This window comes from Platalea leucorodia (genome assembly GCF_965183815.1).
Source record: "Platalea leucorodia genome assembly, chromosome: 16".
NCBI classification, from domain to species: Eukaryota; Metazoa; Chordata; class Aves; order Pelecaniformes; family Threskiornithidae; genus Platalea; species Platalea leucorodia.
In genome coordinates this window covers 1,092,466-1,118,441 of record NC_138838.1, presented here as the reverse complement: position 1 = coordinate 1,118,441, position 25,976 = coordinate 1,092,466, and the positions used below count along the sequence as shown (strand labels likewise).

At 54.8% G+C, this 25,976-nt stretch overlaps 3 protein-coding genes across 3 annotated transcripts; 2 read left to right on the top strand and 1 right to left on the bottom strand.

The window, feature by feature from the left end:
• On the top strand, nt 1-1,389 carry LOC309597950 (C-C motif chemokine 5-like; the record flags this gene model as incomplete). The annotated part of the gene is made up of 3 exons (XM_082327961.1): nt 1-78; nt 564-675; nt 1,302-1,389. Exons 1-3 carry the CDS (start codon nt 6-8, stop codon nt 1,387-1,389), a joined length of 273 nt encoding a protein of 90 aa, XP_082184087.1. The 5' UTR covers nt 1-5.
• An 8,349-nt stretch (nt 1,390-9,738) lies between these two features.
• On the bottom strand, nt 9,739-10,937 carry LOC309597927 (C-C motif chemokine 4-like). Its single transcript, XM_082327929.1, has 3 exons — nt 10,835-10,937; nt 10,226-10,337; nt 9,739-9,848 (listed from the first exon to the last, which is right to left on the bottom strand). Exons 1-3 carry the CDS (start codon nt 10,905-10,907, stop codon nt 9,761-9,763), a joined length of 273 nt encoding a protein of 90 aa, XP_082184055.1. The 5' UTR covers nt 10,908-10,937; the 3' UTR covers nt 9,739-9,760.
• Nucleotides 10,938-20,307: 9,370 nt separating this feature from the next.
• On the top strand, nt 20,308-21,266 carry LOC309597947 (C-C motif chemokine 4 homolog; the record flags this gene model as incomplete). Its single annotated transcript, XM_082327957.1, has 3 exons — nt 20,308-20,377; nt 20,741-20,855; nt 21,179-21,266. The coding sequence occupies 3 exons, from the start codon at nt 20,308-20,310 to the stop codon at nt 21,264-21,266; spliced, it is 273 nt and encodes a 90-aa protein (XP_082184083.1).
• Nucleotides 21,267-25,976: the final 4,710 nt, after the last annotated feature.

Below are 25,976 nucleotides of genomic sequence, written 5' to 3'. Positions count from 1 at the left end.
CCACAATGAAGGTCTCCGCAGTGTGCCTCTCCATCATCCTCGTTGCTGCCCTCTTTTCTCAGGCCTCTCCTGCTCCAAGTGAGTACAGCATCTCTCTGCTCTCTTGGGGTGGATTTTTGCTCTGACTGGCAGTAATTTTGAAGCAGAACTGGAAAAAGTTAGCCGCAAAGGTTCGAAACCTGTGTGAATAACTTCTCCTGCTTTCATGGGACTGGTCTTCCTTTCTAGCATCCTTTTCTCTTAGGGATGAATTTTACTGATAAGTATCAAAGTTTTCAGGTTTTGCCTCCCCTGATTTTGTTGCTGGGCTTTAGGAGTGGTCCCAGGGTGACTGAAGGGATTGTTATCATTGGAAGTGAGTGCAAAACATTTAACAAGCAATACTAGCAATGACTTTAATTAAGCTCTGGTGTTCACAGCAATTTCTTGCTGACTTTCTGGGGAAACAGGAAGAAAAGAGGGCTCCACAGCTGATTTAAGGGGATGGTTGCCCAAGCTCTCGGCTGGGGAATGTGCAGTTTATTGAGTGATAGACTCATGGTGGCTTTCCTGATCTCTTCCAGTTGGGGCTGATGCAACTGTGTGCTGCTTCAGCTACGCCTCACGAAAGCTGCCCGAGAGTCATGTGAAGGATTATTTCTACACCAGCAGCAAGTGCTCCCAGCCAGCAGTTGTGTGAGTACTGGCTCCTGCTCTGGGCTCTGAGGAAAGGCTCTGCCAGCCCTTGGGCTCTTTGCTTCACGTCCAACGGGGCTAAGAGTGTGGTGGTGTGAGGAACCATACCTGGAGTAAGGGAAGGGGGCAGCTGCCGTGGGTCCTGTGTGCAGCACATGAGCACTCATCCTCCCCAGCTGAGCAATAAATGTACTCCTTGGTCTCCTTGAACCATCCCGGTGCTGGGAATAAGGTGTGGGAAGGAGGTCTCTGTGTAGCCAGCAGGACCTCGCAGTGGCGATGAGCCCAATGCACATCATGTGCCACATACAAGACTTGCACCTGATATAGCAGCCGCCCACGCGCTGCATCCAGGCTCAACCCCGCACTGAATGTGGCCAGGAACGTCTGAGCATGGCAGGGTTCTCCCAGGGGACCTTGATCTCTCCCTGTCCTCTGGGTTTTAGCAGGCTCTGCAGCCCCCTGATGCTTGGGGGTTTGTGGGATGGGAGCCTGGAGGGGAAGTGATCCCCTTGGGAGCCAGCCCTGATCACAGGGCAGGTCAGCATCTGCCCAGGAGGTGACTCAAGGCCCCCATGTCCCTTTCCCCCTCTGGGGCTGTAACACCTCCCTGCCTGACTTGACAGGTTCGTCACCAGGAAGGGCCGGGAGGTCTGCGCTGACCCTGATGCCAGATGGGTGAAGGAATACGTGAACACCCTGGAGCTACAGTGAGCGCTGGGAGCTGAGAGGTCTCTGCCCTGGAGAAGTCCTGCAACACCATCCAGCAGAGTCTTGGCACTGACCTAGAAATCCTGCTGCTGAGCACCAGGACCTGCTGAGCCACCTCGAGACCCCTGAAGTTCCTTTTGTCTTGCAAAGGTGTCATTTATCCATGATAATTTAGCCACCCTTACTGGCAGCTGTGATGCTGGGGACCTCCTGGCCTTGCAGACCCGTCTTGGCGTAGCCTGCTGTGTGACATGTGGCTAAACTGTCCCCTCCTTGTGCCTCTGCTGCTAGAATGGGAGGGGGATTTTATCCCCAGAGCTATTTGTGGGAAGTGGTCTGTTGAAATCAGGTATGAGTGCTGTCATGTAAACCCAGGCTGACTTCTGAGTCAGCTGGCTGACTTTTGCCGTGGTAAGGCACATGCCGTGAGTAGGAGCTGCCTCCTTAGCCGAGGAAGCGGGATGCAGGTTACTTAAGAGGATGCTCATTGTTGAACCACATTGTTCAGCCTTGTTGTCAAAACGCTGTCTCTTGCTGATGCCAAAGAATAAAGATTTTTTCTCTCTGTGTCAGCTCTGGAAGAGGTTGTTCCCCTCCTGCCTGGGAAAACAGGGCCGATAGGACCCCATTGAAACCATTTTGGGAGAGGCAGGGGAAGAAGCCCAACTTCCCAGTTGGAAATGCCTCAGCCTCCTTAGCCCTAAAATCCTTCCCAGCAGCCCCGTCATGACTCCAGCACCTCCCAGGGCTGCTGCGGAGCCGGACCTCTCCCCCAGCCCCTTCCCCCCCCATATCAGTAGCCAAGGCCAGGAGCTGGTGGAGCTGGACCCACTGGATTTGCCGCTGCAGGTTTGGCAAAGGGATGTCTGGAAATCACAGGGTGGGAGTGCAGCGGCGTCTCTGCAATGACTTCGAAGGAGGGCGGCTCAGGGGCTGGCCAGCCAGGACCATGTCCCCAGCACAAGCTCCTCTGGGGATGCAGCCCGAGCTGTGCTCGGCTCTGGGGACGCTCTGATGGTGTTTTGCTGCAAACAACAGGCACCAATTATCTGCCGTTCTTCAGCTGCTTTGGGAAGGAAACCTAAATTTGGTTTAAAAAAGCACAAGAGATCTTTTGCACCAAGTAAAACCAACAAAAGCACTTTATCAGCCTATGGTTTGCATTTAAAAGTAGCTGATATCTTTGTGGGTAGAGAATGAAACTGCCGGTTCTCACCTCCCTGCCGCTGAAGCTCTGCGGGGCGAACGGAGACCTTTGCTTTCCGGGCTGTCTCCATCAGAGCTGTCTGAAGCAAAAGCTCAGAAGCTTTAGTATCATCCCTTGGCCAAAAGTATCCCCACCTGGCAGCTTGTGTGTGTCAAATCTTCACCTCCCAGGACATTTTCCACCACAAAATGAGCTACTCATCACCCCAGGAGTAATTTCTCAGGCCCCCCTCATTGCTAGCAACAGGCGATCCCCCATAATTAGGAGCAAGCAAACCAGTGTGAAATATAGTGTCCATAAAACACCCCCAAGCCCATTGGTACCATGGTGGTCTCCAAATGTTCAGATTGTCCCCTGTTCTCCCCTTGCTCATCACCACCTCTCCACAGGTCTCCCTGTTTATTAACCAGCATTTCCTATTGCAGTTCTTTATTAACTGCCTCAAAGTCTCCATTTCTGGCAGGACCCAAGGCCACAGCTCTTGCCCACCGCTCCTGGGGGTCTCCGCAGCCTGGGACTGTATTCCCAGCAGCGACCGCCTGCATCAGTGCAGGGAATGGATGCAGAAACCTTGCAGAGCCCAGGGGCACAGGGGGGGCTTTCAGAGGGTCCCTAGAGAGGAGGGGGCTGCCCCAGGCATGAGGCCAGGACCAGCAAGGGGCCTCTGCAGCCCTGGTGGACCCCAGGCTGAGCTGGCAGAGCATCCTCCCAGCGAGAGCAGGCAGCAGAGGGAGCCCCGAGATGTCTGTGCACCAAGAGCTGGTGCCACAACCTGAACTGATCTTGTCCCTGCGTGCTGGCAGGGCACCTGCCTGCGTGCTGCCCAGGTGCTGAGGGATGGAGGTCCCAAGGGTCCCAGGGATGGAGGGCATCCCAAATCCTTGGTGAGGGGGACACAGGGCGGCACAGCCCAAGGCAGAAGAGGGTGGCTGTCCCTGGGGATGGGGAGGAAAGGTATAGGGGAGTGGAGGTGGGTGCAGAGGGCAGTGGGGCATCAAGGAGATGCAGAGAGGAATGAGGTAGGGAGCTGGGAGGCTGGGAGCAGAGGACAGGGGCAGAGGACGGAGAGGGAGGATGCGGCAAAGGAAGGGATCCCAGTGCTTAGGTCTGGGATGGGAAGAGCCCTGTCGGTCAGTGGGATTTACAGGCCCAGGGGCTGGGGGCCAGGGGTGCAGCCCCACAGCCCACCCTGACAGCAGCCTTGCAGAGTGAACAAAGACCTGGCAGGAGGAGATGGGGGACAATGTGCTCCACAGGGAGCCAGGGCCCAGCTCCATCCCGAACTGGGGCTCACAGCGGGCTCAGGGCTGGCTCCCCACACCTTCCCCCGCGCATCCAGGGGTCTGGGCTGTGGAGAGCAGGGTTTGGGGGGTCCCACTCTGCTGTGGGTGGGTGGGAAGGGGAAGCCTGTGCATCAGGGAGGAGTTCCATCAATGTCCAAGCTCAGTGATGGAGACAAGAGTTACGAGCAGAAGGCTTTATTCCTTAAAGACGGTGTGAAACCACGTCTACAGAATAAGGGCGAAAATTGCTAAATAACGGCACACCTGAAATGCCCCAAAGGTAGAAGAGGGATGCCCCAGAGAAGCTCTCAAAGGAGCCCAAACGCTCTGCAGCCTGGGCAGGCAGCTCAGCGGGAGGGGAGAGGTACGAGGTTCTGTTTTGCATCCCTGCAAAGCAGCTCTGGCACAGCCCGCTGTGGCAGGAGGCGAGGGGGGCTCTGGGACACAGTCCGGCAGCAGACAGAAGCAGGGAAGGGATATAAAATCAGCCAGCTCTTCCTGAACATGAGACTAATCAAACAGTGCGCATGTTGGTTTGCTTTCATATGGTGGCTCCTTGAGCACTTCGCAGAAAGATTTTAAGCATTGCTATCCCTCACTAACAGTTGGGGAAACTGAGGCACAAGCTTGCCTTTGCAGAGCCAGGCTGGGTGAGGTGGGCTGATGGAGCCAGCAGTCCCCGCTGGGGTTACAGGTCCCACTTCTCTGCCCACAGGACTGTGATGAGCGAGAGGCAAGCAGTTCACAACACCAAAATCATTCCGTTGTAAGAGGAGTGGGAGGAGTTGGGGCTGGCCCTGGGCTCCCAGGGGCCAGAGCTGGAGCACTGGGGGACCAGGCAGGGGTGGCCATCTCAGCGTGTCCCCAAAAAGTTCATAAATGCCTTCACCCAAACAGTGTCAGAGTCAGTGCAGACCTGGTGTTTCTTCTGGTGATGAAGCTGGGAAGTGGGGAGGACCAAGAAACATTTGTGGTGAGGAAGGGATGCACTGCCGCAGAGCTGCACTGAGTCACACCAGGGCTGGGGAATGTCCTTTTTGTGACCATTGCCTGGTGTGGAGGCAGCCAAGGGGAGGTGCCGAGAAACTAGAGAAGGTCCCTGGGCCAGACTCCTGGCTCTGCCTCAGCTTGCTGCTGGCTCCCACAGGCAGGGAGAAGGACCACAGACCACAGACCCAAGTGGCCACTGCAGAGCGTGCGGGTGGTGTCTCCTGGGGACAGTACCTCCTCTGCTGCATACCAAACACCTCGCCTGGGAGCACTTTCTCAGCCGTGCTGGGGCGGCTGCCCCCGCGGGATACCAGGAACAACCTCTCATCCTCCTTCCACTGGGCTCATCCCAGTGTCAGCGTGGGCAGGTCCTTCTCAGCCATCTCCTTGCAACTGGGAAGCATCTCTCCTTGCCAGGACTGAGTGATGGCCAATCCCAGATAACACCCCAACAAGTCCCACTCTTCATCCCAAGAAGCAGAAAGATTTATGGGGCTGAGCCAAAGGCTTCCTGCATGGGCAAGGGCCCGTACCCACACAACAGCTGGCTGCTGGCAACTGCTGGTGGTGTAGAAATAGTCCTTCACGTGTTTCCTGGAAACCTTCTGCCAGTGCATGTGAAGCAGCACACAGCTGCGTCAGGGACATCTGGAAGAGATTTGGGGTGCAGGACCGAAGCCATATGACCAGGAGGATGTGTATGACCAGCAGAGAATAAGCACTCCCAGCAGGTCACGCACCAGATCAAGGAGTCAGAGCAGGTCATGCCTGTTCCTCAGGCATGACAGGTCACCACCATGAGCCCTTCTTCTTCCAGGAGAGGAAAAAACAAAGACAGAGGTGAATTCACCTGGAGCAGAGCAGGATTGGGAGCAGAGGGCAGCAACGAGGAAAGCAACAAGGTTCAACCAGAGAGACTTTTATGTTCCCATCAGGAGTTAAGCAGACATACAGACCATGTCCAGTTCCCACCTCCCACAGGGAAGCACCAGTGATGGGACATATAAATGGGTGGGTTTAGGAGAAAGGCTTCTTGAGTGACATGGAGCTGCCAGAACATGGCCAGTGTAGGTTAGAAAGAGAGAACTCAAAAAGGCTGAGCCATGAGGCCAAGTTCAAACCATCAAAGAGCTGCAGGGAGAGGCCATGTCAGGGTGTACCTCCCTTAATATAGCAGGTGCTTCAGCAACGTCAGCTAGAAATAGCCACAACTGCACTCCTTGTGTTGAGAAGAATGCCCGAGAGTGAGAGGAGGTGAGAACTGCCCCGCAGGGCTAATGGAGGGGGCAGCTACAGAATCGGGTTGGGAACAGGGGCCAGCAGGGAGCCAGTGCAGCCATTGGGTCTGAAGGTCTGCCTGGCTCACCTCCCTTCCCAGGGCTTCTCCCAGCTTCACTGGGAGAAAGGGGATGGCCACAGGGCTCGTGCTCTCAAAAAGACCAGAGAGAACTGGGCTATCAGGTGCTTTGCCCATGGCACCATGAAGGTCTTCTGACCTTCTGGGTGCCTTCTGCCACAGCAGGCAGTGAAGGAAAAGCCTGTGGTTCATGGGGTCCAGAAGAGTCAACCTGCCAGGTCCCACGGGAGCAGCTGGCCTTGGCTTTTGTCCACCTCTGTAAGCACACAAGAAGCCTGACAGCTGAGCGATGGTCACCTTCCAGCAGGCAACTGGGGAGCTGAACTCTTCCCTTGCCTCTCCGCTGGACTCATTCCTTCGGCTCAGATCTGGCTGGTGAACCACTTGGCCTTGCTGAGTCCTGGCTTGCGTCTTGAGACTTGATACCTGGCTCCACGCTTCTTTGTGTCCCATGTCCCACGTGCAGTCTCATGGTGGAGCCCATCCCAACTTGCTCCCCATTTTTCAGCACAGATGTCCCTGAACTGCTTGCAGAGCAAAGAAACCTGCAGGAAAGGGAATGCTGGGCTGTCAGTGTTGATGTGGGAAAGGGTCTTGGGGGCTAGGGACTGAATTATAGCCAAGCCATTTCTTGCAGATTTCTGTGCAGCAGGCAAGAAAGGGCTGGTGCTGCCGCAAGCCTCTAAACAAGACCATCGAGAGCAGCAGATACATCCCCTGGATTCAGCAGTATCTCTCCCCACAGCAGCTCTCCTGGCTGCCCTCCCCTGCCCAGAGCTGGCAGCAGGCGAGAGGCTGCAGGCAGGCTGCTCCCTGCGTGTTTGACCCCTGGGGCCCTGGGTTTCTCCTTTGCTCTTACAGACCCCCACCACGGTGCTGCCCCGCACCAGCCCATCCCCATGGGCCGGCACGGACAGCCAGGCAGTGCAGGCAGGCACGGGAGCCCTGGGCTGGGCTGTCACCGTCCCCACGCAGGGGGACCTGCCCTCATGGTGCCTGGCTCATGCCAGGGATGATGGCTTGGATGCTGCTCCTGGAGCTTCAGGAAAAAAACTGAAACCAGAAAGGCTGGAGAGGGAAATTCCTACATGTGCCTGGGCTCCCAGCCAGGGACTGTCCGGAGAAGAGCTGGCTGCAGCACTGAGTCTTCCTGCCTCTCCAGCTGGTCCCCTGCTCAGGCAAACCGGAGCCCCCCCCAGCCTTCCCTTTCAGCACAACATCCATCCTCCGTCCCCTCGTAGCACGTGGAGCCCCAGATCAGGGACTATTTTGGGCTCCTGCAGTTCCTCTGCAGCACCAAACTCGGCTTCTCAGCACGAAAGGCAACTGGGCATGCAGCAGGGGTGGGGTGGGTCGGGATGCCCTCAGGGGTAGAGGAGACCCCCAGCACCCCCTTCCCAGGCTCCTCACATGCCTACCCATGGGCAGCAGCTCCTGTCCATCCACCCCTCCATGCAGCGGCCACTCTCTGCTCTGATGTTCACGGCACAGTGGGGAAGCCCTGCTCAGGATACACCCCTCTGCAGATTTTTGTCTCTCCCCCACAATGGTAAGCCCTGGCCATAGAGTGGGACAAGAGTTTTGCAAATGTGCTGACTCACCTTGTCCCTGCTTGGACCTGACCCTTTCTGCTAGCACCCTGATGTGCCAGGGGAGCACAGGGACGCCGCCGGGGCGAGCGAGAGAGCCTGTGCCTTTCCCAAATCCTCTCAGCAGAGTGGTCAGGAGCCATCCCCATGGAGCCAGACCACATGGTCCCCCATCACCAGCACCATCTCCTGGGACATAACATGGTGCCTGGGCTGGGTCTGCCCTTCGCTGGGATGCTGCTCCTTTGGTCACCTTCCTGCCTGCAGCCAGCTTTCCAGCCTGGAAAACACAAGACTAGAGAGAAATCACAAGACAATCTGGAGGTGCTTTCCCAGCCTCAGGCCTGCCAAGTGTGATCTATAGCTGCAGGAAAAAATGATGCAATGAAAGGTTTTTTTTGAGTTAGGAAGAAGAAATACCGACTGGAACAGGATGGCTGCAGCTCTGGGGGTGACCGTGCTGTTGGGGACATTTCTTAGTGTGCAGAAGCAGAGGAGTGCTGAGCACAAGTGCAATGGGCAATCCTTGGGACCTGCTCCCTCCCATTCACGTTCCCATGCAAAGCCATGTCCTGGGAATGACAGCAGCAGGTTTGCTGGTGGCTCTTGTACCCCTGCAGCATAGCTGAACCCTTCCCTTTGTTTTACAGGTGGGAAAGTGAGGAACAACCCCCATTGGGGTGGTCAGAAAGAAAGCTGGGGTCCTTGCCCCTCTCCAGGCAGCACTGCCGGGCTCAGCAGGACCCAGATGCACACGGGGGCTGGCGGGCAGAGATGCGGTGATGTCTCAGAGGAACAGAGACGTGTGAGGAGAGGCGCCGCGGGGCCGCTGACAATGTGCATGTGGGTGCCTGTGGGCTCTGTGCTGGGAAACAATGCTGCTTAGCTGGCAGAAATGGCTATTGGGGCGTGTACGGGAAGGGAATTAGCGCTGCTCTGCGCCCCAGCACCCCCGGCACGAGGGCGGATGAGCAGCTCATGAGCCCCGGGTACCTGCCAGCTTCCAGGGCAGCCCCAGCACCGCGGCAGCTCCATGCCCTCTGCTTCCACCCATCTGACCATGAGCCACTCTCCCAGTCCCAAAGCCTCTAGCAGGATTTTACCCCTTACAGCAATTTGTCCCGTCACCACCCCATTGCACATACAGAGCGCCCATGGACCAGCTTGAGGTGCGGCGTGTGGGGCTGGGGGCAGCAAGCAAGCATATGGGACATGCATGGGGTGTGTGGAGAGCATATTCATGTATGTAAAAGGCCCGTATGTGCGTACAAACAAGTCTAATTCTGTAGAGGATGTGGTGGGGGAATGAGGTGTCAGAGGATATTCATATGTCTGCAGTACGGAAACTTTATGGTTTTGCCTCAAATCATTTCCTATCATTACATGCCGTATAGAGTGTGCAGATAGGCTCAGGGTGAGGTTCTGTCTCTGCGCTGGTGAACACCACACAGAGGTACATAAAGGGAAAAAAGCAGAGGTTTCGTCCAAATTCTTTATTCTCCAGAATCATGATGTCACATGTGTAAGCCAGGGCCACCCATCATCCGACACTGAGACTCTGAGCCACCCTTCCATAAATACCCTCCCTGCCACTCTCCCATAAATAGCATTACTATCCACAGAAATACTGCCTATCCCATAGGATAATTTCTTAAATAATTTAAAATAATATAAGAACAATCGAGGTGCAGTCCCATGGGCCTTCCCAGGCCACAGGTGGAGGTGTCAGGGCAGAGGGATGAGGTTGCAGACTGGTCCGTGCAAGCCGAGGGCACGCAGCAGCACCCCAACACGAGGTGTCTCATGGTCCCCTTCCAGCCGTCCCCTGGAGCCACCTGCAGATGACATGGGCTCGAACAGCTCCTGTTGCAATGTCCTGCTCCATCTCAGGAGCTCAGGATAACGCGACTCGTGCATGACAGCAGCTATGCTTGCCATCTTGCTTTGCTCAGTTCTGCTTCAAGTTTTGCAGGTAACTTTGAACCCAGGTGTCGCTGGGGTTGGCACAGACCTGGCGGCCTTTCTTTGTGATGAACCTGTGGAACAGGGATGAGACATATTAGATCTCTGCTCAAACCTGCATCCCAGGAGAGCCTGGATCCCAGCTTTGGGGCATTGCAAGAGGTTCTCCCCTATGCCCTCAGCTGATGCTGAAACCAGCAGCTGGCTGTGGTTTCCCCCGCTCCCATCCCTTTTCCCACACTGCCTCCTCGAGTCCTGCAGGAAAATCCCTAGGCATCCCCACAAGAGCATCCCTGGCAGTCCCTGTGCAAGCCCTTTCCCCTTGGGGTTGCTCCGGTCCTGCAGACCCCCGTGCCCACAGCCACCCTGCAGAGCCGGTCACTCACACCCACCCACCCCACGGCGGCTGTCCCCAGACTGTCTGCAGCCAGGAATCAGCGCTGGCACTTACACGATGGCCGGCAGGGCGCAAGTGGTGCTGGTGCTGTAATAACGCAGGATGAGCTTCCGCGGGAGCTTGTGGTTTGTGTAAGAGAAGCAGCAGATTGGGAGGTCGGATCCAACTGGAAGAGGCAAGGAGAGACAACGTGAGCATGTGCTGGGCTGTGCGTCGGGAGCAGCCAGCCCGTCATCCCCCGTGCTGTCAGGGAAGGGAGTGAGGAATCAGAGAATAATTAAGGTTGAGATGGACATTGGGGATCACCTGGTCCAATGCCAGGAACAGCATTGTCAGGTACTAGGGGACATTTCCACCCAGTCATTGCTCAGAGCTTCGTTTCCCCACCTCTGCCAGCCCCAGGGCAGAGGCTGAAGTTCCTAAACTATAACCAGGAATAAGTACTCTGAGCCCATGATGGCTGGATGGACAGACGGACGGACGGATGGATGGATGGATGATTTTCTAATTCTGGGGTTCCTACAGGTAGTTGATCTCAATACGGAGTGGAGATCAGTACAAACGCTAAAAAATTCCCAGTTATCTGCCAGGGGAGCTCAATAGGGAAATGATAACGAAGGCTCAGATCCATTCTTCCTTCACAAATGAAAAAGCAGGACTCACCTGGGCCAGAGAAAGTTTGGGAGCAAGAGGCTGCAATGAGGAGAAGAGCAAAAACAGCTGCAGAGACCTTCATCTTCCCGGCAGTCGGAGCAGGACCAGAAGCTCTGGCAGATGCGGCTCAGACTGCAGCAGCTGGATTCGGCTCCCTTTTAATAAGGAGTCCTGGAGGCAGCTGGGAGAAACGCGAGTGGAAATTCCAGAATGATGACAGAGGATGTCAGGAAAGTGAAATAGCCAAAGGGAATTTGGGAAGGGAAAAAAAAAAAAAAGTCAGAAAGAATGGGATATGGTTCACATTGGAGCCAAGTATGTTGAGCTCTGACTCAGTGCTCATTTTCGATTTCATCAAATCAAAAAGGAAACTAAAATGTGCCAAGTGGTACGGCCACAAAGAGAACTATTTATCTGAACTACAGGAGGGATTTTCCCTGTGAGTCTGTATAGCAAAAGACACAATGTTTGCCTAAGCTTATGCAACTCTGGGAAAAAAAACACAACAGGCAGGCTCCAAAGCGCGCTCGTGCTGTTATGTGTTGGGTGTTTATCAAAGGCTGCCGAACTGCAGCACACGGAGCTGAGAGCTGGCTGGACCGTGGGCCCTGTGCCACCCAAAGCGCTCTGCCCCCGCCAGTCCCGCAGTGCTTGGCTTAACGCGGACCAGCGAGGAGCTGAGGCTGGAGGCACCCCCGGGCATCACCCAGTCCAGCCCCTGCTCAAAGCAGGGTCAGCTGGGAAGGCTGCCCAGGACCAGATCCGGATGGGCTTCGAGTATCTCCAGGGATGGGGACTCCACAACCTCTCTGGGCAATCTGTTTCAGTGTTCAGTAAGAAAGTTTTTTCTGTTTTTTAAATAGAATTTCCCATTGCCTCTTGTCCTGTCACTGGCCACCACTAAGAGTCGGACTCCATCTGCTTGGCTCCCCACACACGTGTTGATAAGATCCCACTGAGCCGTCTCTTCTCCAGGATGAACAGTCCTAGCTCCCTCAGCCTCTCGTCCTCAGAGAGATGGTCCTGGCCCTTCATCATCTTCGCAGCCCTTCACTGGACTCTCTCCAGTATGTCCATATGTCTCTCATACTGGGGAGCCCAGAACTGGACCCAGCACTCCAGGAGTGGCCTCACCAGTGCTGAGCAGAGGGGAAAGGTCCCCTCCCTTGACCTGCTGGCAATGCTGCTCCTAATGCAGCCTGGGAGCCTGCTGGCCTCTGTGGCAAGGGCACATTGCTGCTCACGTCCAGTTTGGTCTCTGCCAGGAGCCCTGGGTCCTTTTATGTATATAAAAGTGTATACTGGTGCCTGGTGTTCCTCCCCAGGGGCAGGACTTCGCGCTTCTCCTTGTTGAACTTCATGAGGTTTTTGTCAGCCCGTTTCTCCAGCCTGACCAGGTCCCTCTGGATGGCAGCACATCCCTCCGGCATGTCAGTCACTCCTCCCAGCATCGCTGGTGGTGTACTTTGTCCCATCATCCAGGTCATTAAGATATTAAACAGTACTGGCCCCAGTATTGATCCCTGGGGTTCCTCACTGGCAACCTGACTCCAGCTGGACTTCGTGCCATCGATCACAACCCTCCAAGCCCCGCCGTTCAGCCAGTTCTCAGTCGCTCTCACTGCCATTTACCTAATCCATGCTTCATCAGTTTGCCTATGAGGACGTTATGGGAGTCTTACTAAAGTCAAAATAAACAACATCCACTGCTCTGCCCTCATCCACCAAGCCAGCCATCTCACCTTTGCAGGCTACCCACGGTCACCTCAACAGCCACAGGCCTCCACAAAGCAAGCAAATTGCAGGAGCTCACCCTGCTTTGAAGGGTCTTTGCAGGCAGGGCGGTCTTTTTCCACCCCCAACCTCAGCCCCCAAGGGAGCGGGGATTTTGCTGGAAGAGATTTGCCATACCGGAGACATTTTTCCAGCCTGAACCACTCCCTCCAAAAGCTCCCTTGCGTCCAAGATGGATTTTCTGGCCAAAAAGGCAAGAAACGAGTGGTGGAGAACCTGCCTGGCATGGGAGAGACTTTCAAGCCTCGGCAGGTCCCTGGCGCTGGAGTGGTGGCAGCGCGGTGCCGTGGCTCGGGGCAGCTCCTGCCTGGGGAGCAGGGCAGAGCAGCAGCTCTGCAGGGATGGGGTGGCCTGGGACTGCCCGAAGTCCTGCCACAGCCTGGGGGTGCAGCTGGAGTCAGAGCCCCCCTTCACTGCAGAGAGGATGCTCAGGCCTGTGGCGGGGCTCCAGGGCCTGGATTTCCATCCCCAGAAGTAGAAATCCCCTGCTCAGCTACCCTGGAGCTGCCAGTGAGAGCAGTGGAGACACCGTCCTTCAGAAATCAGCTCGTCTCTGGCAGAGGCAGAATGAAGGTTCAAGGCCCCTGACATCAGTGATGATCTGCTCCTCCGCACCCTTACCCCCGCAGGGAGGATCTCTTTTGCACTCCTGCTTCCCTGCATGGTCTTATCCTGTGTTACAACCCAGGACACTGGTGCTGTTGGCTGTGGCGGGTTGCAGGCTCACCCTGCAGCTGGGCAGAGGCATCACCAGAGTGGTTGAGGGTGTGCTTTTATTGGGGCCAAAGACTCTGTAAGTCCTGACGTGGGTATCGGGGAAGGAGTTGGATTTTTCCAGATTCATAGCAAGCCCTGGCAGGACCAGCTCTGCTTTCCCTGGGTAAGTCTGAGCAGCTCTGGGCAGAGGCGCATGGCAGAACAAGAAGTGGCTCCAGCTTTTGGCTGAATTGCTGCAGAGCAAAACCAAATTATGGCTTTTTGCCATGGAAATAAATCATGCAGAAACCAACAGTGGGAGTTTTATGTTCCTCTGTGCTTGCAACTCACATGCTAGCATGTGCATGGGGAAATGCTGGCTGCCGGCGCTGTATTGCCGGGCGAGAAAGGTTGTGGCTGCAGAAAGACAGCTTTGTGGCTACCAGCAGCCAGAGACAGCTTTGCTCATGGGAACTTCACAGCTTCTGCTCTCCAGCCTGCCGCCCGCAAGGAGCAAGCCAGAGGGCCGGTGGCCTGTGCGGTGCCATCTCACTCGCTGTGCAGAGCACCCACAGGTGGCAGGGAGGTGTGATGTGATCTGCATCAGGCAGCTGTGTCCTCCATCTGGAAACCCTGAGATGGTCAATGGACGGAAAGGAGCCGTCATTGACTGTTAATGAATTTGACAGAGCTGGAGGAAGGGGGTCTGCAAAGAGCCGCTACAGCTGCAGTCGCTTGGTTGTGTCATCGGCACAAACGGATTCGCCCTTACAAAACTGTCCGTTGTCAGCTGTGATGTGGTTTTCCCCAGGGCGCTGAGCTCCTGGAAGGGGGGCACCTCTCCCTCCCCAGCCGCTCCTCCGCACCACTGAGCCCCTGCCACACGACTCCGGCTTCGAGTCACCGGCTGCAACCGTGGCTGCAACCGTGGCTGCACGCTTTTCCAGGCTGCTCCCAGAGCAGTTCACCCCCGCTGCCCTCCAAGGCCAGCTTCTGTTTTCAGTTTTCGGTTTCTGTACACTGGTTTTCGCTTCTCTGTCAAATCCCAGAGCCCTCTGCTGTTCCTGCAGTTTAAGTATTTATAATCTCACTCAAGCTTCCTTTACTATTCCTGGAAATGAGCCATTTTTTATCATTTTAGCCTCAGCCAGACTGGGGCATGAGATTTGTTTGGGTGCAGGCAGCGTAGAAAAAAAAAAGCTAAAATTATTCAAAGACGACGACTATAGTTCCCTGTATGTATGGATGTTATAGTGGGTGCTGAGTTGTCATCTCCTGGGAGAGATGGTGACAAGGGTTAGCCCAGAGGCTTTGGGACTCCTGAAATCCTGCCCTCCCCAAGAGCCACGGGTCACACAGCACATACCTCCAGGGCAGGGATACTTTGCTCGGGGTGATGGTGAGGGCTGTCCCCAGGCTGATGGGGAAGCCTTGTCCGCCTTCCCCTGGGGGCACAGCTCGCCTGTGGGGGCTGCACCATCCCAGCCCTGGCACCTCAGCGCCATCAGAAGGACCTTGGAGCCTGTAAAGGGATATTATCCTGTCCCTGCCTCTCCTCCCAGCCATTTGATCCTCTTGCCCATAAGCCCACAAGCGGATGCAAGCTCTGGGGTGTGGGGTGCTCCGTTTGGGAGATGCTGGTGGTTTCGCCTGGGGTGGTGCAGTGTCCCGGGGGTCACAGCCTTGTCCCTCTGCTCGCAGCCTGGGGCAAAGGCGATCCCCGACCAAGTCCAGCTCCCCTCCGCTCCCACTCACAAACCATCCCCAGCGAGTCCCTCCTGCAGCTGCACCTCTCTGCCTGGTCCCCGAGGGATGCAGGAGGCCGCACGGGGAGGCTGCGGGGCTGTGGCAGGCCGGCAAGCGGTGCCGGAGCTCCCCAAGCCCTCCCCTCTCCCACAGGGGATGCGGGTGCCAGGCAGAGCCCGTGCTGGCCAGGGCGGCCGGACAATGGCCCTTTTGAAGGGCACAAGCACATCTGGGGTGGCAAAAGTCTCCACATCACAGGGAGCAGGATGGGACCTGCGCTTCAGGGAGACACTGCAGAGCACCCTAACCTACAAACAGCCCCCACACATGGGAAGTGGTTTGCAGCCTTGCAGCGAGCCCAAAATAAATCGCGAGGCTCGTAAACATCCGAGCTCCGCTGACAGTCTCCGTGCATGGCCACCGCAGCTGGAAAACTCACACCTTCACACCTCGCTTTGGGAGCGGGGGCTCACACCTCCCGTGGGGTTTCCTACACTCCGTCAGTGCCGGGAAGGGACCGACAACAGACCCATCCCTGCCAACACGCTGCAAAGAGAGGGACCGAGCTGGTGCTGGTGGGCATGGGGTCTTCAGGAGGTCCAAGGGCCATACATTGGGGAAGTCCCCCCAGCTGTGGCAATGGCCCTGACACAAGTTTAAAGGTTAACCCTGGTCTCAGCCCCCTCCATGAGCAGAGGAAGGTCGTGATGCTCGGCCATCCCCGAAGCACCCATGGGGTGCAGCCAGCCACCCTGCACTCTGCGGGCCACCTGCAGCCCGCCCACCCAAACCTCCTGGAGAGCTGGGCTCCAGGAGCACTAATGAAAATGAAAACAATCGATTCGTGGTTTGCTTCTTTTCCTTTTTGCTTGATTACAATGAGCACACAAAGCCCAGTGAGTTCATTTATAAACTGGTTTTGGTTGTCATCCTAGCAGATCTCTCAATTTTCAGCCTGGTCTTCTTGCTCTTTCTGGAGGACTCCCCAAAGATCTGAGTGAGGCGGGCTGTTCTCTGGGGCAGAGGATGCAGCCCCAGCAGAGACACTTCGTCTGGTCCTCCCAGGCATTTGCAAGGTTTGAGGGATGCCGAGGGGTGCGGGTCAGGCATGCCCCATTCCCTGGAGCCGGCAGTCGGGGTGAGCCAGGGGCACAGTCCCACAAAAATTGCTAAAACTCAAGTTTTCCCTGTTTTTTTTCTTTCCCTTTCATGCCAAGGATGGAGAGGTGTGTGGAGCAAGGAGGGGGTTTATTTCACTTTCATTTGCTTTGAAATACTGTACACTTAATCCTTTTTGTTTTGTTTTGTTTTGTTTCAAAAGGAAGGCCAAGAAAAATTTGAGGCATCAGCCATTAGAAAATGACAGTATTCCCCGGGGTATTTTTTTCAGATGCCCTTGCTGGAGAAAGATTGAACCTTTAACGAGATATACATTTTTCTTACCAGCTCTGAACACCTTCTTGGCATGACACAATTCTGGAGAAACACAAAGGGGTCTCTCACGCAACGCAGTCGGCGGTGACCGGCGCTGGCTCAGGCCGCCCAGCCGGGATGGCTGTGCTCTCCCCTTCACCCACTGCGGTGGAGCCAGATGGTTCCCAGTCACTTCCACAGGCACAGGTTCCCGCGGGAGCCAGTTCCAGGATATGATGCCATCTCAAAAATTCCAACATTTCTCCAGAAATGTCAAGAACGGTGGGGGTGAAATATCTGGACACTGATGGAAAGTCACTGGTGCCCAAGCTCTGAGCAGGGCAGGATGGAGACTGCGGCAGGTGGAAGCGGAGCTTGTCCTAGAGGCAATTTCTGAACTCAGGAGATTTTTTAGTACTTCCTTTTCTGAGCGAATCCTGACTCCTCAGCATTAAAATCTGCTATAAATAGCAACCTTTATCAGCCAGTCTCATTTTTTTCACGGTTCCCCTTCCATTCAAGATTGAGAATTTCCCTATTTCTGCTATCACTGAACTTATTTTGGGCATTTGCTTTATTTAGCACTTTCTCCTGGGATTTTTTGGGGGCTTGCAGAAAAGCTCTATCATATCCCGCTATGTAAATTGGTGCAACATCAGCCAGACTGCTTCAGATGGCCTGTCCTGCTGACTCCAGGCACTGCCTGCCGGCGGCGGGGGCAAGGGTAGACCAGAGGCTGGGTCATGAATCCTGAAACCACTTGGAGCCACGGTGGGAAAACTTGAATCTTACACCACCATTTTGCTGTCCTATGAACCTAATTCCCCCTGAGATGCTCCAGCCCGCTTTGGCCACTCTTCCATGGCCACCTCTCCATCTCAGAGCACCTCCCGGGTTAGACGGTCCTTCATCTGAGACACGCAGCATCCTCTCTTTCTAAAAGGGGGAAGAGCGAGAAGAAATGACTTTCTCATTTCATCATGAACGCAGGGGAGTCGGTAAGGAAACATTTTTTAGGAGCATGTTGCAACATCCCAGGGCATCGCTGATACGGCTATAGCCTCCCACCTCCATCCAGCCTGCAAAGACCTGGCAGAGTGGGGGCTTTTGTGGGGTTTCTAAGGAAAAAACAGAGCCCAAGGAGGCAAACACCCTGACTTTGGCATTATTTTTGTCTTTCAGCAGTAAAAAATTTTCAGCCCTTACATGTCCCCTGTAACACACATTATCTAGGCTAAACTTACTTATCCTAAACTGACTCAGCTAAACTAAGGAAACTTTCTTTTTTTATTAATGAAAAAGTGGTCCCTGACAGTCCAAAATAATTTGGCATCTGCTTGCCGACAAAGATATAAAGGCACAGAGGTTTTCAGCTGCCTGAAACAGAAAAATATCTCATTGAAAACATTTGAATAATCAATGCAGATTTCCAACTAATTCTTCTGTTTTAATGAAACTTGTTTTTTTATCAGAACATTTCTGCACCATAAAAGGCATTTTGCCTGCCTGCCCTGCCCACACCGTGTGCCTTGGGAGCAGGACTGGGCCAGATGGCTGTAGGTGGCAGATCTCAAGACATGACCCATGAATTCTTGAAGGTACAATCACAGGGAACAGCTCAGAGGCAAACCACGCTCTTACGTACATCTACAAGTTATATTCCCTGAACAACCAGACAGAGGAGTGAAATAAGCCGACGCCAGCTCAGAGCCGATGTCTGGTCCAGCTGGCGTCCGGCTGAAGGCCGGATTCCCGCCTCCTGCCTGGCTGGGCGTCCTGCCTGTGGAGGCAGGCTCTCTCCTCATCCTCCCAGGATATCTGGGGACAGGCAAGCTTGACAAGTGGAGGGGGGAGTGGGGTCTGAACTGATGGGTGAGCCTGCAAGGTGCCTCTCGCTGCAGATGGCAAAGGGAAGGATGGAGAGGGGACCAGCTTGGCCATGGTGTGGCCAGGAGGCAGGTGATGCTCAGCTTGGCAAGTGCCACCTTTGCTCCATGGGGTAGGTCTGCCCTCCCCAGCCAGGGCGAGGGGCAGGCGCACCACCACAGCTCCCAGCAGGAGCCTCCTTGAAGGTGGGCCACCTCGGGGACTTCTCCTGTGCAAGTCCAGGACCACGTTGTCCTCCAGACCCCTCCCTGCCTGCATGGAGCAGAGCAGTTAACCTGCATGGAGCTAACCTGCCGCGGCTTGTAGAAGGGGAGGCAGGGCAGCCCACAGCTGGTGGAGGGCTGCACACACCGTCCGGCGTTGGCGCGATATTTGGAAAACACCAGGTTATTTACAGAAGGCGCCTGGGTTGATAGCTGGGAGCCTTTAATAGAAACATGGTGAGTCAGTGCTCAGCGCTGTGGTAGGAGGGGTGCAGAGGTGCTGGTGGTGTGGTTGGGTTGCTCCGCTTTATGTTATTGGCTTTCCACTGACTTTCAGGCGGCATCACCACTCGGTGATGTCTTGAAAACAACAAAACGGAGACATTTCCCAGAAATGCATCTTCTTCCCTGTTGAGAAGAGGTGCCCTTCTAGGAACACCTCGTTACAGCTGGACAGCCCTCAGCTCTTCCCAGAGCATCCATCACCTCCCTGCCAGGCCTTCCCTTCCCTCTCCTCCTCCTTGGGGACAGAGAGGTGTTTGGTAGACCTCCATGGCAGCCTGTATGTAGGCTGGTGGCTTCTTCACAGTGAACCGTACCTGGTCACAGCCCTTGCCCAGGCCTCGCCCAGCCCTTGGAGAGCTGTGAGCTCTTCCTCTCTCCCATACAACATGGTCATTCCTCCTTGTCTGTGGTCATTACAATTTTCTCTCTTCTGCTGAGATTGGGTACTCTTTTCTTCCTGGACATCCCAGTTTCTGCCCATGCCCTTGTCCCACAGTTAAACTGCTCCTGGCCTTCAGAAGTGGTGTCTTCTTCCTCACCCTGCTCCTGGAGCCCCTCCTGCCTCATCATCGGGGTCACAGTCAACGTCTCCATACTTCTTTTGGCTCTCTGTATCTCCATGCCTAACAATGATAGGCCTCACCTATCAATAGCTCTTGAAATGTTACTGTCTAATCTAAACTGGTCATTTAGGGTCTCCTTTGGGACCTGGAGTGTGTCAGGCACCTTCAGGACATAATGCCCCATCTCAGCTCTCCCTTCCCTTAAACCGAGGAGAAAACTCAAGTGCTTCAGCTTCTGGGACTCTTTATTTCATGCCCACTACCTGTGCTGGTGCCTGCAGTGCTGTCACGGCTGCAGGACATGCCCTGAGTCCTCTCGAACTATGCGAAGCATGGACAGGACATGGAGCCCACCGGTGACAGCTCCCATCTCCTGCTACTGGGGCAGCACAGGCTGTGCAGATGTGGGAGGGAAACAGTCCACGGTGGAGGAGACCTCAGCCCCTTTTCCCCTAACCGGCCTCATCCCATCCATGCTTCAGCCCATTTGCACAGCTCTGAGAAGGATGCACTCTCACCTCCAAGCTAATTGAGCAGGTTGGGTAAGAGGGGCCTGTTGACAAATACAGGAACCTCCACAGGGGAAATTCTTACTAAGGGGCATGAAAGAAGCAGAACTAGCGATGGTGACTTTCATATCCTGTGTCACTGGGGAGGCTCTGAATGGAGGGGGGAGCTTCACCCTTCCGGGGCTGGGGCTGCTGCTCCATTCCACCACGAGATCACACCACAAGCAGCCTCTTCTCTGGGGGAAATTCCACCATGCCTACGCAAGCCACTGCACGGATCTCCTCAGCCCATAAATTGGGGAGATGACTGTCTCAGCATCAGACAGAGAAGAGGTTTTCAAGCTCCACTTGCCTGCTTCAGCTTCGGCCACCACTTCTCAGCTGACATGAAGGTCTCTGTGGCTGCTCTCGCCGTTCTCATCGCCGCCTTCTGCTACCAGACCTCTGCTGCGCCAAGTAAGTCTGGGCTCTGCCCCTTCTCTCTAAATGGGGACGCTGCTGGGACAGGGTCCCTTCTGCCAGGTCTCCCACCCCAGGTCCCTTACCATGTCAGCCCACCCTCTGGCAGGTGCTCCAGGGCCATCGGGGCTCTCCTGCCATGGGAAAGGCACAGCTCAAAGCACGGCATGGGCTGTGTCAGCCCCAGCTCAGGGTGAACCCAGAAGAGAAAGAATCACAGGAAGATGAAAAAAGACCCCATCTTTTCTCTTCCTCCTCCATGTCCTCCCCACTCCCCGGACCCGGGGGTCTGCGGTCCCAGCTCCCTGCCCCTGCTCCCCATCCCTTGCCACTGCTGATGACCATCTTTGCCTTTCACAGTTGGCTCCGACCCGCCGACCTCCTGCTGCTTCACCTACATCGCCCGGCAGCTGCCCCGCAGCTTCGTGGTGGAGTACTATGAGACCAACAGCCTGTGCTCCCAGCCCGCCGTCGTGTAAGTCCTCTCCTCCAGGGTGGTGGTGGGGTCTCCCTTTGGGATGAGGATCCAGAGAGGGAAAGACCCCTTTTCAAAAGACAGGGGATGGAGGCTGGCCCTGGGGACAGGAGGGATGGGTGCCCAAAAGGTGCAAGGTGATGCTCCATGGGCTCAGCGCACAGGGGGCTCGCGCCAGTCCTGCTCCACCACTGCCGACGTAATGGGCATGATGTGCCACATGCCCAAATTCTGCTGATCCTCGGGAGAGGCTGGGTTTGGGGCAGGGTTCCCCTCCATGCATTGCTCTCCCACCGAAAACTTAACCTTTTTGCACCCCACAGGTTTGTCACAAAGAAGGGCCGCGAAGTCTGCGCCAACCCCGAGCAGGAGTGGGTCCAGCAGTACGTGAACGACCTGGAGCTGAACTGAGGCCCCCGGACAGACCCTGCCGCCGCATCGCCCCGCTGCCAGGACGAGCGAGCCACGGCCAGCTGTGGGCTCCGTTGGAAACGCTTCAGTGTCATTTAAAGCTAGTTAGAAAACTGAAAATGTCCCAGAATCTGACTTTAGTGTTTTGCTATTTAATTTTTTATAGGGGAGGGATCAGGTGCAATATCTCCACTCCAGACAAATAAGAATATTATTTAATAGATATAGTTTTTAAATGAAGACTCATGCTCAGGTTATATTTTCTGTATTTAATTAATTGCATTTTTGATGTAATATTTAATTCAAATTTGAGAAATAAATATTTTTGTAAGAACTTTCTGTCTTTGCTTCTATTACAATTCTTTGCAATGACAATAGCTGAAATTATAATAGTGGCAACATGTTCTTTATTCCCTTTTCTATGCTGTCAAAACCCTCACAAGCTTTCCTTACCCAAACGTGCTGTTTTGCAAAATAAGAAAAGAAAAACCATGAAGGAGGAGGTGTGAGAAGGGCATAGAGTACATTCAGGTAGTTTGGCTCACTCTTTTTATGAGGTATTTAATCACTACTCATTATGACTACTGGCAGCTAGTTAAATTCCATCGCTGGCCCCATTACAGTCAATTAAAAAGTTACCTTTAGGGGCTAGAATTTAACATACCGGCTCTTTCAGGGAAAGTTTTCTGAGAGCTGCAGCTAAAATGGATCAGCTATTCCCAGAGCTGAGAATGGAAAAAATATATATCACTACCAGATTTGTAGGACCATTTCATTAAACTCTCATTTAGCTGGGACACAAGGCTTAGCAGATGTGTCCCTGTTATGAGAAAAGGTGCTTTTTCTCCGTGCCTCCAAAACCTGCCCATCTCTGGAGATGCCTGTCCAGAGCTGCAGTGTCCCCCCGCAATCGCCCTGCCAGACCCCAGCCCCAGGGCAGGATCTGGCCCTGCAAGGAGCCATCTCCACCGCAGCCCTGGGGCTGGTCTCCCAGCGGAGCTGAAGGAGATGGAGCCCACGCCACTGATGGCATTTCGATTGCTCTGATCAGCTCTGGACGTGCACTGTCGGATGAACAATGAGGGTTTGGGTTCCTCCTGCCTGGACCTCTGGTGCAGCCCAAGGAAAAAGGCTCAGGTCAGAGACTCAGCTCACCCCACAGCATTTACACACTGAATTTGGGAGGACAGACATGAACGTCAGTGGGACGTGGGGTAGTGAGGCAGGAAGGGGGCTCCTGGGGAGGGGGTGAAGAGGAGAAGACAGAGGGCAGAGGCTGGGTGAGAGCTGTGCAGCGAGAGGAGCCTCAGGTGGGGCTGGAAGGGGGACGTGGGTGCGTTTGGGGGAGGAAGGAGCGTATCGGTTATGTCAGGAGCCTCGTCACTTCAGGAGCTGCAGCCCCCAGCTCCTCAGCCCACGAGGCGGCGTGCACCCCATCAGTCATCCCCCTGCAGTGCTGACTGCACCCAGCTTAAAATAGCACCCGAGGAGGAGAGGGGGTGAAATGGAGAGCTGTGCCAGCGAGCAGGACATGAGCTCCCTTCCCTGAGGAGCTGCTGGGAGGGAGCCCGTGGCTGGGTGGTTCGGGTGGGCATCACCACGAAGGCGGCTGTGCCTTGGTGACAAGGAGCTGCTCCTGCATGCAAGGGCAGTGGCTTTGGTCACAGCCCTGAGTCCCTGGGCACTGCATGCTCCAGGGCCAGCACCAGGAGCAGGGGTCATCGTGGCCACGCTGGAGGTGAGGACACCTTGGCCATTGGGTAACAGCCGGCTCTGTATCTGAGTGCCAGAGCCTGGTAGCTTCACCTTGAGGACTGAGATTGGCACAAACCTGAGTGCCCAGAGCTGCCCCCGCTCCAGGGAACAGCAGGAGCAGGGGACAGGATGGGGGACACCTGCAACGGGGTCATCCCAAAATGGCTTGAGCCTCCACAGTCCCTCTTGGATACAAGCCCCATCTGTCCCTGTGGCACCGTCCTGCAGCCTTGGGGTTTCTTGTCGAAGGACACGGAGTGCAGAGTCATCTGGGGAGCACCATCCAGCCCGGGCCCTGTTTGAGCCTGTTACAAACAACCCCATGCACCAACGTCCTTAACAACCGGGGTCACATTCAAGCCACCCACCGCAGACACCCACCCTGGGTACCTCAGCTAACTCCTCACTGCTATTCCGGGAGCCTGCAGGGAGTCCTGAATTGCTCGTGTCTTTCTTGATCTTACACCCACCTACGCGTGACAGCTCAGAGGAGCCCTCAAAGTGCATGCAAGGAATACAGCGCGCTCGATAATCCACGCCCCCGGGCACAGAGGTGTGAATGAAGCCCGCACGAGCAAGGCAAAGGCAGCCAGCAGCTTTCAGCAAGCTGGCAGCTGCCTCCAAGGCCCACAAGCAGCAGGGTGCACATGGAGAAAGCATCCCTGGTGATCTTAGAGCTGCCACATTTTGCAAAGGAGGAGGAGGAGGAGTGCAAGAAGGTGGCCCAGAGCAGGGACAGGCAGGCAGGGACTGCGGTACCCCTGTCACCATTAGCTCAAATCTTCACCCAGGGATTACCCTGCCCAGAGCAGGGAATACATTTGCCATATACGCTGATGCATCTGTTTGGGGCTGACCTTGCTGCTAGAGCTGAGTGATGCAAGAAAACCCTCACACCGTGCAGCCCTTGGAGGAGCCCTGGGATGCCCCGGTGCTCGTGCGTGGGTCTCAGGGGCTAATCGTGATGCTCACCCCTCCCAGAAACGGCCTCGCAGGGTGCTCGGGGAGCACCCACTGGAGACGGGGCAGGTGAATGCAAGAAGCAGAGGGCACTAAGCTGGAGGCAGCAGATGAAGAGAAAGGGGAGGGGTGGGATCCAAGAGGAGGGTGGCTTGCAGGGGGTTTCCTCTGGATTCAGACCAAGACAAGAGCAATGATGTCAAGGGCTTCAGAATTTGTAAACTACTAAAAGAGAGACTCATCCTGAAACCAGAGTCTGGTATTTACCGAATGGTTTGTGCAATGTACATAAACCTAAATATTTTTAATGAAAACTCTGGGGAAGCCTAGCTGTGAACAAAAATAAAATCATTACTACGATAAGAATAACATCATTATTATAATATGCATGCACATCGCTATATATTTGTTGTTTATATCACCCTGGTGTGTCCGTAGGCATTTTGAGGTATAACAACAGCCACGGGGCTTGGAGGTCGGAGTCTGGCATTGCACAGAAGGAGGAGCGGGGCTGTGCTGATGGAGATACAGACTGATGGCAATCGAAGTTCATGGTCTGACAGCTTTTACATCTCCAGTTTTTCAGAGAGGAATTAGATACCCTGAAGGCAAAATGCCTGTGTGCTCAGAAATGCCAGCTCTGTGCCTCCCTCACCATCCCAGGGACCAGGGCTCCGGCTCGCCGCAGGGAGGGGAGGCTCAGTCTTCCACCCACAATAGCTCTTCCCAGAGACACCAAGATAGGAGAGCATCTCTCTTCTGGGGGGCCAGCACCCAAAAAAGGCATGTAAAAGTGGATGGTTTCGCATGCTGCATACAAAAGTAATGGTTTCCTAAAGTACTGATATATCCCAGACTTCCAGGGCTGAGGAAGACACAGAAGTATTACACTAGAAATGGTGCCTGGCTACCACCTTCCCCATAATGGCCAACAGAAGGCAGAAGTGGCAATGAAGACCCGAAAGAACATTTCTGCTCAGTTCTTAGAAAGACACAGACGACTACTCACATCCCCCTAAGATTACAAAGCGTTTTCCGCTATACTGGAAGAGAAAGAAAGATGATAACATTTGTTGAGAAAGCACATTTCTAAAACTGCAGGTCTGCAATTTTTGCTATGGAGAATCTTAACAGGCGACACAGTCAGCGCCTCTGGGTGACCGCACTGCCCCAGGAGCTAAAGCCCAAAAATGTGACATTAATCTACCGATTGCTCAGAAAAAACCATCTCCCCGATCACCCAACCCCAACCCATGGCTGTTCTGCCAGACGTGGTATCCCGACGGATTACTGCCGTCAGTAAAACCAGACACCTTGAGCAGATCAGTCCTGGGACTCACGACAGCAAGAGACTGCCTCAACCCAAAATGTCCCTGTAAAATATATGTATATGCATAAGTATCTTCCTTCAGAATATGGAAATCAAATAGCAATGGTGTGGCTGTGGTTAGCCTGGCACATACAGGTCAGCCCCTTTGGTAATAAGTAACTTTATGATGCCGCGTAAGGGTCACCACCTTGCTTGGAGCCGGGGAGCAGGAGCGCTTGCAGGAGTACCCACATGCTCGGGTCGGACCGCACCGTGCCGTGCAGCCATCCCTCACGGCTGGGGTGGGTGGCCCGAGCAGGACCTGGTCCTTGCTGGGCAGGATCTGCGTGGAGGCCAAAGCCAGGCAATAAATGCATTTCCACCAAGGACGAGGGCAAGCTCAACTTGGCATGACTTAAACAGAAAACCTGCTTGCAAATAGCTTTAGGAGCAGCTTTAGCTTTAAGTCAGCAGGGAGCTCTAAAAGCCTGGTCCCAGTGCTGCTGGCTTTTCTCTAGCTGCCCATTGCCAACCAGTCTGGGCATCTCAGGGCAGAATGGTATCTGCCCTGAGCAGTTTCTTAGTTGCAGGTGATGTGGAGAGTCCACCAGATGGAAAATCTTATAGCATATTCAGAGCTATCTCATGCCTTCAACCTTTACTCCCCTTCCTGCAAGAGGTGGATT